The 18828-nt window shown below is 47.2% G+C and overlaps 1 protein-coding gene across 3 annotated transcripts in view; it reads right to left on the reverse strand.

The window, feature by feature from the left end:
* LOC124551019 (retinol-binding protein pinta-like) overlaps positions 1-18232 on the reverse strand; it is a 259822-nt gene extending 241590 nt beyond the window's left edge. Inside the window, exon 1 of one of the 3 annotated variants that reach the window (XM_047125865.1) lies at positions 18138-18232. In XM_047125865.1, the coding sequence (XP_046981821.1) occupies positions 18138-18222 (85 nt within the window). In that variant the 5' untranslated portion in view covers positions 18223-18232. The remainder of the gene's footprint in view (positions 1-18137) is intronic. The other 2 variants (XM_047125867.1, XM_047125866.1) reach the window with 2 other exon arrangements.
* Positions 18233-18828: the final 596 nt, after the last annotated feature.

Here is an 18828-nt window from a genome sequence, read left to right on the forward strand (position 1 = left end):
CCCCTGGCCAAGAGAACGACGTCAAACTTTTCCACTTATAACTTTCGACGAACATCCCGCTCACATCGTTCAGTACCACGCAACGAATTAGAGTAACGACGAATAACAGGAACAACTCCTACAACCGTACAAACGAACACACAGAAAGTCACAGGGCTCAACGACCCCACACGACAGCAGGCTGATTGCAGACCACTGCTAGCAGGCAAGTGTTGTGGTGTGGGGTAAAGGTTCGGCAACTATGGGGATTTGCTGCAGCTTCAGGAAGCGTGGTACTGGCGGATAGTGGCCCAGGCCTGCCACGTGGGTCCCCCCCCCCCCTCCCCCCCTCACCAATCCGCCCCACGCTTCCGTCCTCGCTGCCAATTCCAAAATAATTTTGGACAGACTATAGTGAGAGTTGGTCACGAGAAATTGTATTCTGAAATGCTCCCACGCCGAGACTTGTACAATAGGTCTGGCAGCACACACTAAAGAACAACACAAATGCATAAAATAGTTACGCGCATTCTGATCAGTAACGGACAATTGACCACTACTGGTTGTGTTCAAAAGGACCACCGGCAGCGGCAGTACATGCTTCCATTCTGATATGAAACAACTGCTGCACACGTGCTTCTATTTCGGCGGAAATGTCCGAGCAGGCTGCAGTAGTATGTCGTTGCATACCATCGGGTGTAGTTGGTAAGTCCTTGTAGAAAGCGCCTTTCAGTTTTCCCCACAGAAAAAGACCACACGCGTCAAATCAGGGGAACGGGCTGGATAAGTGCTCTGCGGCGAATCCAGCGATTTCGAAACAATTTGTGAAGACATACTACACTATTGCCCATTAAAATTGCTACACCACGAAGATGACGTGCTACAGACGCGAAATTTAACCGACAGCAAGAAGATGCTGTGATACGCAAATGATTAGCTTTTCACAGCATTCACACAAGGTTGGCGCCGGTGGCGACACTTACAACATGCTAACACGAGGAAAGTTTGCAACCGATTTCTCATACACAAACAGCAGTTCACTGGCGCTGCCTGGTGAAACGTTGTTATGATGCCTCGTGTAAGGAGGAGAAATAAGTACCATCACGCTTCCGACTTTGATAAAGGTCGGATTGTAGCCTATCGCGATTGCGGTTTATCGTATCGCGACATTGCTGCTCGCGTTGGTCGAGATCCATTGACTGTTAGCAGAATATGGAATCGGTGGGTTCAGGAGGGTAATACGGAACGCCGTGCTTGATCCCAACGGCCTCGTATCACTAGCAGTCGAGATGACAGGCATCTTATCCGCATGGATGTAATGGACCGTGCAGCCACGTCTCGATCCCTGGGTCAACAGATGGGGACGATTGCAAGACAACAACCATCTGCACGAACAGTTCGACGACGTTTGCAGCAGCATGGACTATCAGCTCGGACACCATGGCTGCGGTTACCCTTGACGCTGCGTCACAGACAGGAGCGCCTGCAATGGTGTCTGAGGTCATCAGTCCCCTAGAACTTAGAACTACTTAAACCTAACTCACCTAAGGACATCGCACACATCCATGCCCGAGGCAGGATTCGAACCTGCGACTGTAGAGGTCGCGTGGTTCCAGACTGTAGCGCCTAGAACCGGTCGGCCACCCCGGCAGGCTGCGATGGTGTACTCAACGACGAACGTGGGTGCACGAATGGCACAACGTCATTTTTTCGGATGAATCCAGGTTCTGTTTACAGCATCATGATGGTCGCATCCGTGTTTGGCGACATCGCGGTGAACCCATATTGGACGCGAGGATTCGTCATCGCCATACCGGTGTATCGCCCGCCGTGATGGCATGGGGTGCCATTGGTTACACGTCTCGGTCACCTCTTGTTCGCACTGACGACACTTTGAACAGTGGATGTTACATTTAAGATGTGTTACGACCCGTGGCTCTACCCTTTATTCGATCTCTGCGAAACCCTACACTTCAGCAAGATAATGCACGACCGCATGTTGCAGGTCCTGTACGGGCCTTCCTGGATACTGAAAATGTTCGACTGCTGCCCAGGACAGCACATTCTCAGATCTCTTACCAACTGAAAACGTCTGGTCAATGGTGGCCGAGCAACTGGCTCGTCGCAATACTCCAGTCACTACTCTTGATGAACTGTGGTACCGTGTTGAAGCTGCATGGGCAGCTGTACCTGTACACGCCATCGAAGCTCTGTTTGACACAATGCCCAGGCGTATCACGGCCCTTATTACGTCCAGAGGCGGTTGTTCTGGGTACTGAGTTCTCAGGATCTATGGACCCAAATTGCGTGAAAATGTAATCACATGTCAGTTCTAGTATAATACATTTGTCCAATGAATACCCGTTTATCATCCGCATTTCTTCTTGGTATAGCAATTTTAATGGTCAGTAGTGTATGATACTTCGTGCACTATGGGTTAGACAGCCTTCGCCTTATTATCACGGTTTCCTCCTTTTCTGCAGAGAACACCTTCTAGCATCCGTGGCCGATGATCTGTTAGCAACCTGTGATACTTACGCGCGGTCAATGTTCCCTCTATGAAAAACGAGCCTATGACCTGATTGTTCACAACCCACATGACAGTTTTACACTCCATGCAAGCTGACGTTCCACGTGACGAAGCCTATGAGTATTGTCAACAGACCAGCAGTGCATGTTTCGGCGGCTTACATGGCAATGATTGGTAAATGTGACTTCATTACAAATGTGTGAATTCCTAAGGGACCAAACTGCTGAGGTCATCAGTCCCTAGTCTTACGCACTACTGAAACTAACTTATGCCAAGAACAACACACACATCCATGCCCGAGGGAGGACTCGAACCTCCGGCGGGAGGGGACGCGCAATATGTGACATAGTGCCTTAAACTACGGGGCCACTCCGCGCGGCGACTTGATTACATGCTATATCTGGAGTATCTTGTCTTACTGGCCATGTACAGAAGTTAACACGATTCTCATAATCGTTTCCATGCCCCTCTTGATGGAGACAAATGAGACAGGAATGGAACCTGTGTCGACAGAGAATGCGTAGGGCACTTACCTGACCCGTGCCGCTTCCTCGTGTGATTGCGCAGCTGACGTGCGGATCAGCTGCAAGAGCAGCGAGAACATTAATTTCCCTCTCTTCTGTCCTCAGCTTGTTTCCTTCTTTTTTTGAAAGACATCATGTTTACGCCAGTGACTGTTAGACTTTTTATTTCCACTATTACTACTCATAATGCTACTAAGTAGTGCGAGCGTTACGAATGTGTATAACGGCAAATAACAGCGACATATAAATATGTCAGCGTGTATACAGTTGACATGGCTTAAAGCCAAAACATCTGCACTTGATAATGGCCTAAGATCGAATTTATAATAGTGGAAATAAAACGTCTAACAGTCACTGGCGTAAACATGATGTCTTTCAAAAAATTTTACATGACTGTGAATTCCAGTTTTGAAAAGTTAATTAATTGTTTCCTTCTATTGCGTTGCCTAGGTGTTACAATACCACTTTCACCTAACTGGTTGAAGAAGTAGACAAATAACTGCCGAGATGGTTCACATCTATTGGCATATCTTGCCGCATACACCATACGAAAACGAAATGCATTCTTCCTACATTTTCCATACACCATGAACATGTCGGCTTTTTCTGCATTCGTAAATCCCATCGTCCGCTGACGAAAGTGGCAGTGCAATCAAGGAACACACAAGCATACTGTAAGCAAACGCAACAACATCGTTCCTAACAAGTACGCAGACTGAATGGCCCAAACCAGTGTCGGTGTGAAAAGCTTTGCACAACTGGATCTCTCGTAAACGACTCGAATTAGTATCCTGCCACAGACATCATTGTCATTCTAGACTGGATCGCCAAAGAAACTGGTACAGGAATCCGTATTCAAACACAGAGATATGTAAACAGGCAGAATACGGTGCTGCGGTCGGTAACCCATATGTAAGACAACAAGAGTCTGGCGCAGTTGTTGGATCGGTTACTGCTGCTACAATGGCAGCTTATCACAATTCAAACGAGTTTAAACGTGCTGTTACACTCGACGCAGGAGCGATGGGACATAGCATCCCAAGGAAGCGATGAGGTTGGCTTTTCCCGTACTGCCATTTCACGAGTGTACCATGAATATACACTCCTGGAAATGGAAAAAAGAACACATTGACACCGGTGTGTCAGACCCACCATACTTGCTCCGGACACTGCGAGAGGGCTGTACAAGCAATGATCACACGCACGGCACAGCGGACACACCAGGAACCGCGGTGTTGGCCGTCGAATGGCGCTAGCTGCGCAGCATTTGTGCACCGCCGCCGTCAGTGTCAGCCAGTTTGCCGTGGCATACGGAGCTCCATCGCAGTCTTTAACACTGGTAGCATGCCGCGACAGCGTGGACGTGAACCGTATGTGCAGTTGACGGACTTTGAGCGAGGGCGTATAGTGGGCATGCGGGAGGCCGGGTGGATGTACCGCCGAATTGCTCAACACGTGGGGCGTGAGGTCTCCACAGTACATCGATGTTGTCGCCAGTGGTCGGCGGAAGGTGCACGTGCCCGTCGACCTGGGACCGGACCGCAGCGACGCACGGATGCACGCCAAGACCGTAGGATCCTACGCAGTGCCGTAGGGGACCGCACCGCCACTTCCCAGCAAATTAGGGACACTGTTGCTCCTGGGGTATCGGCTAGGACCATTCGCAACCGTCTCCATGAAGCTGGGCTACGGTCCCGCACACCGTTAGGCCGTCTTCCGCTCACGCCCCAACATCGTGCAGCCCGCCTCCAGTGGTGTCGCGACAGGCGTGAATGGAGGGACGAATGGAGACGTGTCGTCTTCAGCGATGAGAGTCGCTTCTGCCTTGGTGCCAATGATGGTCGTATGCGTGTTTGGCGCCGTGCAGGTGAGCGCCACAATCAGGACTGCATACGACCGAGGCACACAGGGCCAACACCCGGCATCATGGTGTGGGGAGCGATCTCCTACACTGGCCGTACACCACTGGTGATCGTCGAGGGGACACTGAATAGTGCACGGTACATCCAAACCGTCATCGAACCCATCGTTCTACCATTCCTAGACCGGCAAGGGAACGTGCTGTTCCAACAGGACAAGGCACGTCCGCATGTATCCCGTGCCACCCAACGTGCTCTAGAAGGTGTAAGTCAACTACCCTGGCCAGCAAGATCTCCGGATCTGTCCCCCATTGAGCATGTTTGGGACTGGATGAAGCGTCGTCTCACGCGGTCTGCACGTCCAGCACGAACGCTGGTCCAACTGAGGCGCCAGGTGGAAATGGCATGGCAAGCTGTTCCACAGGACTACATCCAGCATCTCTACGATCGTCTCCATGGGAGAATAGCAGCCTGCATTGCTGCGAAAGGTGGATATACACTGTACTAGTGCCGACATTGTGCATGCTCTGTTGCCTGTGTCTATGTGCCTGTGGTTCTGTCAGTGTGATCATGTGATGTATCTGACCCCAGGAATGTGTCAATAAAATTTCCCCTTCCTGGGACAATGAATTCACGGTGTTCTTATTTCAATTTCCAGGAGTGTAGATAAAACATCGAATGTCCGACGTCACTGCGGCCGGAAAAGAATCCTGCAAGAACGAAACCGACGACAACTGAAGAGAATCGTTCAACGTGACAGAAGTGCAACTCTTCCGCAAATTGCTGCAGGGCGATTAGCAAGTGTCAGAGTGTGAACCATTCAACAAAATATCATCGACATGGGCTTCAGGAGCCGAAGTACCATTCGTGCACCCTTGATGACTGCACGACACAAAGCTTTACGCCTCAGCTAGGCCCATCAACACTGACACTAGACTGTTGACGATTGTAAACATGTTGCCTGGTCGTAAGAGTCTCGTTTCAAATTGTATCGAACCAACGGACGTGCACAGGTATGGAGACAACCTCATGAATCCATGGACCCTGCATGTCAGTACTGGACTTTTCAAGCTGGTAGAGACCCTGTAATGATGTGGAGCGTGTGTAGTCGGAGTGATATGAGTCACCTGATACGTCTAGATACGACTTTGACAGGTAACACGTACGTCAGCACCCTGTCTGATCACCTGCATCCTTTCATGTCCATTATGCGTTCCGACGGACTTGGGCAATTCCAGTAGGACAATGCGACACACCACACGTCCAGAATTGCTACATAGTGGCTCCAGGAACACTCTTCTGAGCTTAAACACTGCCGCTTGCCCCCAAACTCCCCAGACATGAACATTCTTGAGCATATTTGGGATGCCTTGCAACGTGCTGTTCAGAAGAGATCTCCACCCCCTCGTACTCTTACGGATTTATGAACAGCCCTGCAGGATTCATGGTGTCAGTTCCGTTCAGCACTACTTCAGACATTAGACGAGTCCATGCCACGTCGTATTGCGACACTTCTGCGTGCTCGCGAGTCCCGTACACGATATTAGGAAGGTGTACCAGTTTCTTTAGCTCTTCAGTGTAATTTACACTACTATTAGTCTGTTAATGTCAATAGGCATGGTTCCATTTTTTTTAAATGTATGTTTTTTAAAAAATACACTTTCTATGTTGCGGTTCGCCCTGTACACGCCGCACGCCTTTTGAGGGCACAGCCACTGTCAGACTCAAGCTAGTAGACATGAAGCAAAGCCCGCCCGGACGTCTCCGGTCCGAGTCCCGTAGTGTCACAGCTATACACTGCCACTAAGTTAATTAAGAATGATTAGTCAGCCATGCAGTGGCAACGTAATTACTATGCAGATCTACGCTGCATTCTCTCACGAAGCAGAAGGTCACAACGCAACACAACACGAACCACAACAGGCGGCAGCCTCCAGCACGTGAAAGGCAAGGCGGGAGCGTCTTCTGCAGAAGCACCTGCAACAGCTTAATCAGTGGAAGCCTAAATTCCCTTCAGCAAAATACGACCGGTTTCGAGGACTCCGCAAGTTAGTTACATGTTCCACTGATCTTCCGAACGATTTTCATATCGAAACTTCGAGGATTAGTTTGTTCAAATGTGTGTGAAATCCTATGGAACTCAACTAAGGTCATCAGTCCCTAAGCTTACACACTACTTAACCAAAATCATCCTATGGACAAACACACACACCCATGCCCGAGGGAGGACTCGAACCTCCGACGGGATCAGCCGCACAGTCCACGACTGCAGCGCCTAAGACCGCTCGGCTAATCCCGCGCGGCGAGGATTAGTTTCAGTGGATGGCAACAAGTTGGCCGGTTACAAGTTCCTAAATTTAATACTGATGATCAAATTACACTGAGGTGGCAAACGTGTTGGGATAGCAATATGCGTCGGCCGCGGTGCCCGAGCGGTTCTAGGCGCTTCAGCCTGGAACCACGCTGCTGCTTCGCTCGCAGGTTCGAATCCTGCCTCGGCCATGGATGTGTGTGCTGTCCTTAGGTTGGTTAGGTTTAAGTAGTTCTAAGTTCTAGGGGACTGATGACCTCAGCAGTTAAGTCGCATAGTGCTCAGAGCCATTTGAACCATTTGAACAGCGATATGCACACATATGCTACTGACCATTAAAATTGATCAAATCGCCCTACATCAAGAAGAAATGAAGATGATAAACGGATATTCATTGGACAAATATATTATACTAGAACTGAGATGTGATTATATTTTCACGCAATTTGGGTGCATAGATACTGAGAAATCAGTACCCAAAACAACCACCTCTGGCCGTAATAACGGCCTTGATACGCCTTGGCATTGAATCAAACAGAGCTTGGATGGCGTGTACAGGTTCAGCTGCCCATGCAGCTTCAACACGATACCACAGTTCATCAAGAGTAGTGACTGGCGTATTCTGCTGAGCAAGTTGCTCGGCCACCATTGAGATTGGTGAGATATCTGGAGAATGTGCTGGCCAGGGCAGCAGTCGAACATTTTCTATATTCAGAAAGGCCCGGACAGGACCTGCAATATGCGGTCGTGTATTATCCTGCTGAAATCGAGGGTTTCGCAGGGATCGAATGAAGGGTAGAGCCACAAGTCGTAACACATCTGAAATGTAACGTCCACTGTTCAAAGTGCCGCCAAGGCGAACAAGAGGTGACCGAAACGTGTATGCAATGGCATCCCATACCACCACGCCGGGTGATACGCCAGTATGGCGATGACGAATACACTTTTCCAATGTGCGTTTACCGCGATGTCGCCAAACACGGATGCGACCATCATGATGCTATAAACAGAACCTGGATTCATCCGAAAAAATGACGTCTTGCCATTCGTGCACCCAGGTTCGTCGCTGAGTACACTATCGCAGGTGCTCCTGTCTGTGATGCAGCGTCAAGGGTAACCGCAGCCGTGGTCTCCGAGCTGATAGTCCATGCTGCTGCAAACGTCGTCGAACTGTTAGTGCTGATGGTTGTTGTCTTGTAGGAGTCTCCATCTGTTGACTCAGGGATCGACACGTTGCTGCACGATCCGTTACAGCCATGCGATAAGATGCCTGTCATCTCGACTGCTAGTGATACGAGGCCGGTGGGATCCAGCACGGCGTTCCGTACTACCCTCCTGAACCCACCGATTCCATATTCTGCTAACAGCCATTGGATCTCGACCAACGCGAGCAGCAATGTCGCGATACGATGAACAGCAATCGCGTTAGACTACAATCCGACCTTTATCAAAGTCGGAAACGTGATGGTACGCATTTCTCCTCCTTACACGAGGCATCACAACAACGTTTCACCAGGTGACGGCGGTCAACTGCTGTTTGTGTATGAGAAATCGGTTGGAAACTTTCCTCATGCCAGCACGTTGTAGGTGTCGCCACAGACGCCAACCTTGTGTGAATGTTCAGAAAAGTTAATCATTTGCATATCACAGCATCTCCTTCCTGTCGGTTAAATGGTTCAAATGGGTCTGAGCACTATGGGACTCAACATCTGAGGTCATCAGTCCCCTAGAACGTAGAACTACTTAAACCTACCTAACCCAAGGATATCACACACATCCATGCGGCCGTAGCAGTCGCGCGGTTCCGGACTGAGCGCGTAGCCTGCCGGTTAAATTTCGCGTCTGTAGCACGTCGTCTTCATAGTGTAGCAATTTTAATGGCCAGTAGTGTATATATGGCGGTAGTATCGCGTACACAAGGTATGAAAAGGCAGTGCATTGGCGGAGCCGGCATTTGTACTCAGGTGATTCATGTGGAAAGGTTTCCGACAGGATTATGTCCGCAAGACGAGGATTAACAGACGTGGAGCCCAGAAAGGTAGCTGGAGCTAGACGTACAGGATATTCCGTTTTCGGAATTGTTATGGATTTCAGTTTTGCAAGATCCACAGTGAGTGTGCCGACAGCAACAGATTTCAGGCATTATCTCTCACCACAGACAAGGCAGTGGCCGAAGGTCTTCACTTAACAGCCGAGAGGAGCAGCGTTTGCGTAGTTGTCAATGCTGACATACAAGCAGCACTGAGTGCCGCAAAAATCAATGTAGGACGTACGACGTACGTATCCCTTACGACAGAGCGACGAAATTTTGCGTTATTGGGCTATGACAGAAGACGGTTGATGAGCGATGTGAGAACCGTTACTAACAGCCTGACATCGCCAGCAGTGCCCGTCCTGGGCTCGTGACACTACCAGTTGGATCCAAGACAGCTGGAAATTCGTCATCTGGTCGGATGAATCCCGATTTCAGTTGGTAAGAGCTCATGGTAGAATTTGAGTATGACGCAGATCCTACGTAGCCATGAACCCAAGTTGTCAACAAGGAACTGTGCAAGCTGGCGGTCGCTCCATAATCGTGTGGGCTGTGCTTACAAGGAACGGACTAGGTCCTCTGGTCGAACTGAACCGATCATTGACTGGAAATGGCTACGTTCCGCTACTTGGAGAACAGTTGCAACCGTTCATGAACTTCATGTTCCCAAACAACGGCGGAACTTTTATGGGTGCCAATAGGCCATATCACTGGCCACAATCGCTCACGACTGGTTTGAAGAGCATTCTGAACGATTCCAGCGAATTATTTGGCCACCCAGATCGCCCGACATGAATCCCAACGAACACTTATGGAACATAACCGAGAGGTCAGTTCGTGCACGTTTGCATTTATGGACGGCTATAGAGGCAGAATGGCTCAACATTTCTGTGGTTGGGTTGATTTGGGGGAAGAGACCAAACAGCGAGGTCATCGGTCTCATCGGATTAGGGAGCGTTGGGGAAGGAAGTCGGCCGTGCCATGTCAAAGGAACCATCCAAGAATTTGCCTTAAGTGATTTAGGGAAATCACGAAAAACCTAAATCGGGATGTCCAGACGCGGGATTGAACCGTCCTCCTCTCGAATACGAGACCAGTGTGCTAACCACTGCGCCACCTCGTTTGGTCAACATTTGTGGAGGAGACTTCTAACGACATGTTGAGTCCATGGTAGTCGAGTTGTTGCACTGGGTAGAGTCAAAGAAGGTTTGTAGGTAGGTTGGTTGGTTGGTTGGTTTGGTTTGGGGGAGGGAACCAAACAGCGGGATCATCACCCCATTGGATTACGAAAGGCTGTGCTCTTTCATAGGAACCATTTCGACATTTCCATTTATCGGTTTAGGGAAATCACGGAAAACCTAAATCAGGATGGCCGGACGCGGGTTTGAACGTCGTCCACTCCCGAATGCGAGTTCAGTGTGCCAACCACAGCGCCACTCGATCGGTTACAAAGCAGGTCTGCACATCCCATGATTTTTGTCACGTAAGTGCATTTTTCTGTTCCACTCACGCAACCACAACTATAACTTACTTTGCTTTATTTGATTTATTTATTTATTTTGGCTGCTACTTCTCCAGAGAAAAAAATGATTTTAGGTTACATTTAATATTTGTTGTACTACCTCTAAGGCACTTTATATCTTTGGGCAAATGATCAAAAATGTCCATTGCTGCATATTGAGCGCCTTCTTGAGTCTCTGACAGTTTTAATAACAAATAATACAAGCAATTGTTTCTTATAGTGTCCAAAACATGGACATCACCATTCTTCAGAAAATGTGATGCATCATATATGACTTATTTAATTAATTTATATGTTGTGAATGTACCGTTAGAATGTCTACACGGAGTGTGGGGCTGACGAAGATCCAAGCCACCTACTTGTATGCCCCCTCCTGGGCGACCCGTGCACAATACAAGATGTTTACGAAGGAAATGGCAAAGCTATCGCAGGTGCTATTTTTTGGAAATGCTGACCGGACACGGAAATGAATGAATGAATGTGATGGCTTACCACAGAAATTATTTCATATGACATTGTTGATTGGAAATATGCAAAACATGTCAGGAGGCTGAATCGTTTGTTCCCGATACTTGCAGAGGAAAAAGTAGCTGAGCTTAAACATTGTGTTGCTCAGTAATGTGCTTCTCCAGCTGCAAGTTTTCGACAGTATGAACACCAAAAAATTTTGAACATTCTAGTCTGTTTACTGACTACTGTTCACGCGTTACATCAATTGCCGATATGATTATTTCTTGTACCGAACTGCATATGTAATATGATTACAAATTATTCGTCAGGTTTTGACGATTTACAGCTTCAGATACAGCGGGTGATTCTTATTGGCGTATGAAAACCTTGAAACTGACGTAGGTGACCCTGAGGCAAGTAATTTAATATAGGATACGAAGGGTCGCAAATATCGGGAAATACCCCAAAAGTGGGCGGCAACTTTAGTAAATGCGACGTCACCAGGTGGCGTAACTCGTCGCACGCGCAGCGTTGAGCCTATTGGTTAACATGTTAAACACTTCTCAGCCATTATTGGAATATTTCCCGAGATTTGCGACCCCCATGTGTCTACATATATAGATTTACGTCTACATGGGTACGCTACAAGTTCCTGGCAGAGGGTCATAAAAACATTTTCACAGTGTTTCTTTATTATTCCACTCTCAAGGGGCGCGTAGATTAAACGAACACCTGTGTCTTTGCTTATGAACTCATATTTCAGTTATTTTATTACGATGATCGCTTATTTTCACAGTGTTTCTTTATTATTCCACTCTCAAGGGGCGCGTAGATTAAACGAACACCTGTATCTTTGCTTATGAACTCATATTTCAGTTATTTTATTACGATGATCGCTTCTCCCTATGCAGGTTGGCCTCAACAAAATATTTTGACATTCTGAGGAGAAAGTTGGTGGCTGAAATCTCGTGACAAGATCCCGCCGCAACGACAAACGCCTTTGCTTTCATGATTTTCACACCAAATCCTGTATCACGTCCGTGAAGCAACAGTTTGTAAGAGTCAAGAGCTAGTTACGTTTCACGAGGGCGATCTTTTCTAAATCATTCCCCTATTTCTCGATAGTACAAACTCAAACACTCTTCCCCATTTCTCGATAACACAAACGTACTTCTCGATTCACTCCGTTAAGCCTATGTGGTAAGGATACCATCACCGGCCAGCAGTACTCCAAAAGAGGACGAACAAGCGTAGTGTGGGCAGTCTTTTTAGTAGATCTGTTGCGTCTTCTAAGTGTCCTGCCAATAAAACGCTGCCTTTGGTTAGACTTCCTCACAACATTTTCTATGCGTTCTTTCCCTTTTAATTTGTTCGTAATTGTAATTCCTAGGCATTTAACTGAATTTCTAGCTTTTAGATTTGATTTCTCGAGCAACAGAAATGTAACGAATTACCTTAGCACTCGAATAGATGACATCAGAATTTTCATTATTTAGAGCTAACTGTAAATTTTCACAACATAGAAATATTGTTTCTAAATCGTTTTGCAATTTGTTTTGGTCTTCTGATGACTGTACTAGACGAGAAACGACAGCGCCATCTGCAAACAACTGAAACAGCGTCTCGTTTATGCAAATAAGGAACAGCGGAGGATCTATAAAACTTCCTTGGGAGACACCAAAAATCAGTTCCGTTTTACTCGATGACTTTCCGGCGGTTACCACGAACTGTGAGCTCTCTGAAAGTAAATCACGAATCCAGTCCCATAACTGAGACCATATTCTGTAACCGCACAATTTTATTACAATCCAGTTGTGTGGTACAGTGTCGAAATAGCCTTCTGGAAATCTAGAAATACGGAATCAATTTGAAATTCCTTGTCGGTGGCGCTTAACAGTTTGTGTCAATAAAGAGCTAGTTGTGTTTCACAAGGACGATCTTTTCTAAATTAGTGTTGTCATTGTGTCAACAGACATTCTAATGGAGGTAATCCTTAATATTCGAGCACAATGTATGTTAAAAAAATCCTGTTGCATATCGACGTTAAAGATATGGGCCTGAAATTTAGAGGTTTACTCCCATAGCCTTTCTTGTATATTGGTGTGACCTGTGCATATTTCCGGTCTTTCTGTACCGATCTCCAGTCGGGCGAGCGGTTGTATGTGATTGTGAAGTGTGGAGGTATTGCATCAGCATAGTCTGAAACGAGCCTAACTGGGATACGGTCTGGACCGGCAGACGCTTTTATTAAGTGATTTGTGTTGTTTCACTACTCCGAGGACAGCTACTTCTATTTACGTTGACAGCTCTTCTCTAATTCTCATTCTGGAATATTTACTTCGTCTTCTTTGGTGATGGAATTTCAGAAGGGTTAAGCAGCACTGTCGTCGACAGTATTTCCAACACTATCACGCAGAGAAGGCGTTGGCTGTGTCTTGCCGCTAGCAAACTTCACTAGAATCTCTTTGGATTTTCTGCGAGCGTTCGAGACAGAGTTTGGCTGTGGAAGCTATTATGAGCATCTCGCAGCGAAGTCTGCGCTGAATTTCGAGCTTCTGTAATAGATCGCTTTAAGCTTACTAAACTGCTTTTCTAAATTACTAGTGTCAGTCTCACCTACGTCGCTTCGGGTGTTTTTGAACGTAACAAAGATTCACCCTGTAATAATGCCCACCCGTTTGTATTAGTAACCAATAAAAGAGCGCATATTTTAAGGTTTTGTTTATGTCTCATTATGATGAGTGTGCAAAACGGCGACTAGTCAACAGAGGCCATTTTGGGTCCTTCAATATCCGTACAGCATATGGCGGCAACCCACCACAGAATTCTGCGGCGGTATCGATATTTCGTAGGATGCAGGTCGCCTCCGGAATGTGAAAAGTTTCGGACGGCCACGTGCTGCAGTTTAAAGAGTGGACAGTGTCCGCGAAGCGCGCCCTCGTAGCACAAATCAGTCGACACGCCGTGCCAGTCGCGAACTGGCCATTTCACAGCCAGCTGCGCGGAACATCCTCCGCAAGCGATTACATCAGAGGCCATATCGCATACAGATGCTGCAACTTTTACGCCCCCACGCGACTGCATCATCACTCGCGAATTTTGTGATTCCCCTCCGACTCGCGTTCAGTGATGATGTGACGTTTCACATAAAGGGTCAAATGAATCGTCACAAAGTCCGCATGTGCGACGGCAAAACTGGACGTTAACAGTGAACAATAAAAGAAATTTCCCAAAGCCGAACGGCTTCTGGGCTGCACCACGAAGCAAAGTGTATGGGAAAATTGTGGTAGGTACACATATCTACATCTACATACATACTCCGCAATCCACCATACGGTGCGTGGCGGAGGGTACCTCGTACCACAACTAGCATCTTCTCTCCCTGTTCCACTCCCAAACAGAACGAGGGAAAAATGACTGCCTATATGCCTCTGTACGACCCCTAATCTCTCTTATCTTTGTGGTCTTTCCGCGAAATATAAGTTGGTGGCAGTAAAATCGTACAGCAGTCAGCCTCAAATGCAGGTTCCTCAGTAGCGATTCACGAAAAGAACGCCTCCTTTCCTCTAGAGACTCCCACCCGAGTTCCTGATGCATTTCCTTAACACTCGCGTGATGATCAAACCTACCAGTAATAAATCTAGCAGCCCGCCTCTGAATTTCTTCTATGTCCTCCCTCAATCCGACCTGATAGGGATCCCAAATGCTCGAGCAGTACTCAAGAATAGGGCGTATTAGTGTTTTATAAGCGGTCTCCTTTACAGATGAACCACATCTCCCCAAAATTCTACCAATGAACCGAAGACGACTATCCGCCTTCCCCACAACTGCCATTACATGCTTGTCCCATTTCATATCGCTCTGCAATGTTACGCCCAAATATTTAATCGACGTGACTGTGTCAAGCGTTACACTACTAATGGAGTATTCAAACATTACAGGATTCTTTTTCCTATTCATCTGCATTAATTTACATTTATCTGTATTTAGAGTTGGCTGCCATTCTTTACACCAATCACAAATCCTGGCCGCCCGGTGTGGCCGAGCGGTTCTAGACGATACAGTCTAGAATCGCCCGACCGCTACGGTCGCAGGTTCAAATCCTGCCATGGATGTTTGTGATGTCCTTAGGTTAGTTAGGTTTAAGTAGTTCTAAGTTCTAGGGGACTGATGACCTCAGAAGTTAAGTCCCATAGTGCTCAGAGCCATTTGAACCAACAAATCCTGTCCAAGTCATCTTGTATCCTTCTACAGTCACTCAAGGACGACACCTTCCCGTACACCACAACATCATCAGCAAGCAGCCGCACATTGCTATCCACCCTATCAAAAAATCATTTATGTAGATAGAAAACAACAGCGGACCAACCACACTTCCCTGGGGCACTCCAGATGATACCCTCACCTCTGATGGACACTCACTATCGGGGACAACGTACTGGGTTCTATTACTTAAGAAGTCTTCGAGCCACTGACATACTTGGGAGCCAATCCCATTTGCTCGTACCTTAGTTAGGAGTCTGCAGTGGGGCACCGAGTCAAACGGTTTCCGGAAGTTAAGGAATATGGCATCCGTCTGATACCCTTTATCCATGGTTCGCAAGATATCATGTGAAAAAAGGGCGAGTTACGTTTCGCAGGATCGATGCTTTCTAAAGCCGTGCTGATGCATGAACAGCAACTTCTTTGTCTCAAGGAAATTCATTATATTCGAACTGAGAATATGTTCGAGAATCCTGCAACAAACCGATGTTAAGGATATTGGTCTGTAATTTTGAGGATCCGTCCTACCCTTCTTTTATACAGGCGTCACCTGCGCTTTTTTCCAGTCGTTCGGGACATACACGTGTTGCAAGACTGGTTATTTTTTAAACTAACAGGGAACATCCAAAATTTCGTATTCCAACAAGACGGAGATCCACCTCATTGGCACAGGGCAATGTGTCGCCATCTGAAAGAAGGATTTCCAGACAGGTGCACTGGGAGTCGCGTCCATATTGATTTGGCACTCTTCAAGATACCCTTAAGGCGCTTTGCGATATATTTCTTTGGGGATATGTGAAAGAATGTGTACGTACCGCCTACGCTGACAACACTCACTGAACTGCTCAGTCGTATCGATGCCACGCTTCTGAACATTGACAGGGGCATGTTCGAACGATTATGGGTCGAAGCTGACTACTGTATGAATTCTGTCGTGTAACATGAACAGGAAACATTAGAACATTTGTACTGGTGTGTACGAAACTGTAACCCTGTGGCGCATAGCGTCCACTACAGTGGACAGCTGTTAATGGTCGCTTCTTTGCCATTTGCAATCAGTCCTGAGGCTGCAAATGCACACAGTTCACTGCATGGGCACTCCCTACTGGTGTTGTGTCCTGCATGCGTTTGCAGTCTCATGACTGATCGAAAACGCCAGATAATTGACCATTAGAAGGTGTGCACTGCAGTGAAATTCATGCACCACAGGGTTAAAATGTGCTCTTCGATGCAATATATAATCACTATTTGTATGTAATACATTGTAAAATACATTCATCCAGAACTCGAAGAATTATTTGTCCATTTTCAAAGGGAACCAATAATTCCTTCAAAAACGTTATTAAGTATTCCTTCTGCTACCTTCTCGCTTGAAAGGAGCGTCTTGAAAGGAGGATATAAGATGAACATCAACAAAAGAAAAACGAGGATAATTGAATGTAGTCGAATTAAGTCGGGTGATGCTGAGGGAATCAGATTACGAAATGAGACACTTAAAGTAGTAAAGGAGTTTTGCTATTTTGGGGGCAAAATAACTTATGATGGTCGAAGTAGAGAGGATATAAAATGTAGACTGGCAATGGCAAGGAAAGCGATTCTGAAGAAGAGAAATTTGTTAACATCGAGTATTGATTTAAGTGTCAGGAAGTCGTTTCTAAAGTATTTGTATGGAGTGTAGCCATGTATGGAAGTGAAACATGGACGATAACTAGTTTGGACAAGAAGAGAATAGAAGCTTTCGAAATGTGGTGCTACAGAAGAATGGTGAAGATTAGATGGGTAGATCACATAACTAATGAGGGGGTACTGAATAAGATTGGGGAGAAGTTTGTAGCACAACTTGACTAGAAGAAGGGATCGGTTGGTAGGACATGTTCTGAGGTATCAAGGGATCACCAATTTAGTATTGGAGGGCAGCGTGGAGGGTAAAAATCGTAGAGGGAGACCTAGAGATGAATATACTAAGCAGATTCAGAAGGATGTAGGCTGCAGTAGGTACTGGGAGATGAAGAAGCTTACACAGGATAGAGTAGTATAGAGAGCTGCATCAAACCAGTATCAGGACTGAAGGCCACAACAACAACAACCTTCTCCCTAATGAGATTTTTTGTTAGATATCGTCTTCTCGAGGAATGGTAAGTTCACATACATTAAAAACTGCTCGTGGGGCATTGTTGGCCAGGAGCCCCAACCGGGGAAGTTCGGCTGCAGAGTGCAAATCTTATTTCACTCGATGCCATACTGGGCGACTTGCGTGCCGGTGATGAAGATAAAATGATGAGAAGGATAACGCAACACCCAGTCCAGGAATGGAGATAATGTCCAACCCATCCGCGAACAGAACCCGGGCCCACTGTATGGTATGCAAGCACGTTATCACTCAGTTAAACAGCAGAACATTCACATACATAAGTAGTCACCCACACAAGATAGCGAAAGGAATGAGGAAGGACATGCGTGGGATATTGAAGAACGTTATATCTGCCAAGTGTGTAGCTACAGGGAGAACTAAAATTAGAATGTAGTATCGATAACTAATTTCCTCGAATGGATCACCGCTTCGTTCCATACAAACAGAAAATTCCCTCCAGCTGTCAAAAGAAAGGGTGCGGCGGTATGCGTGGCTAATCTGGCTGCAGTTGGCTAGGTAGCCGCGAGGACACTCACCGCTGCAGCAGTTGCCTCTCACGCGCGTCTGAACAGCTGGGCGGTCGGCAGCCGACTGTCGTGCTGCGCCAGCGTCGCGCTCCATTGGTGCCTCACTAGCGCCGCCAGCGGCCGGACTCGCAACTCGCGGCTCACCCCTCTGCCCCTCTGCTCCAGGGCGGTAAACAATAGTGAAGGCTGACGGACGGGACGCGGAGAGAGGGCTTTTCCATAGTCACTCTAAACTAAAGACTCCATAACAAAAAAACGATCTTTCTCAAAAATTTACGTATCTGAGGACAACGAAAAAAGTTCTAGATAGTTGTGTAACGTATTGCCGTGACTGCATTCGTGACTTCCTGTCAGAGTTCGTAGTAATTGACGGAAAGTCATAAAGTAAAGCAGAAGTAATTTTTAGCATTTCCCAAGGTATGTTAAAGGCTCTCTGCTGTTCATTATCTCTATAAACGATTTAGGAAACATCTAAGGTTGTTTGAAAATGCTCCTGTCGTTTAGGCTGCGTTCACACTGCCGGCCGGGCCGAGCCGAGCCTGGCCGGGCCGCCGCCCGCTTCGATATCAAACACATGGTTTTGAATTGCGGTGTTAACACTGGCGGCCGGGCCGCGCCGACACGGCGTGAGCCTCCCGGAGCCGAGCCGGCGACATTCCGAGTGTTTAATATTGCCGGCGCGAGCCGACCGCAGGCGCGA

This window comes from Schistocerca americana, chromosome 9, assembly GCF_021461395.2.
Source record: "Schistocerca americana isolate TAMUIC-IGC-003095 chromosome 9, iqSchAmer2.1, whole genome shotgun sequence".
Classification (NCBI taxonomy): Eukaryota; Metazoa; Arthropoda; class Insecta; order Orthoptera; family Acrididae; genus Schistocerca; species Schistocerca americana.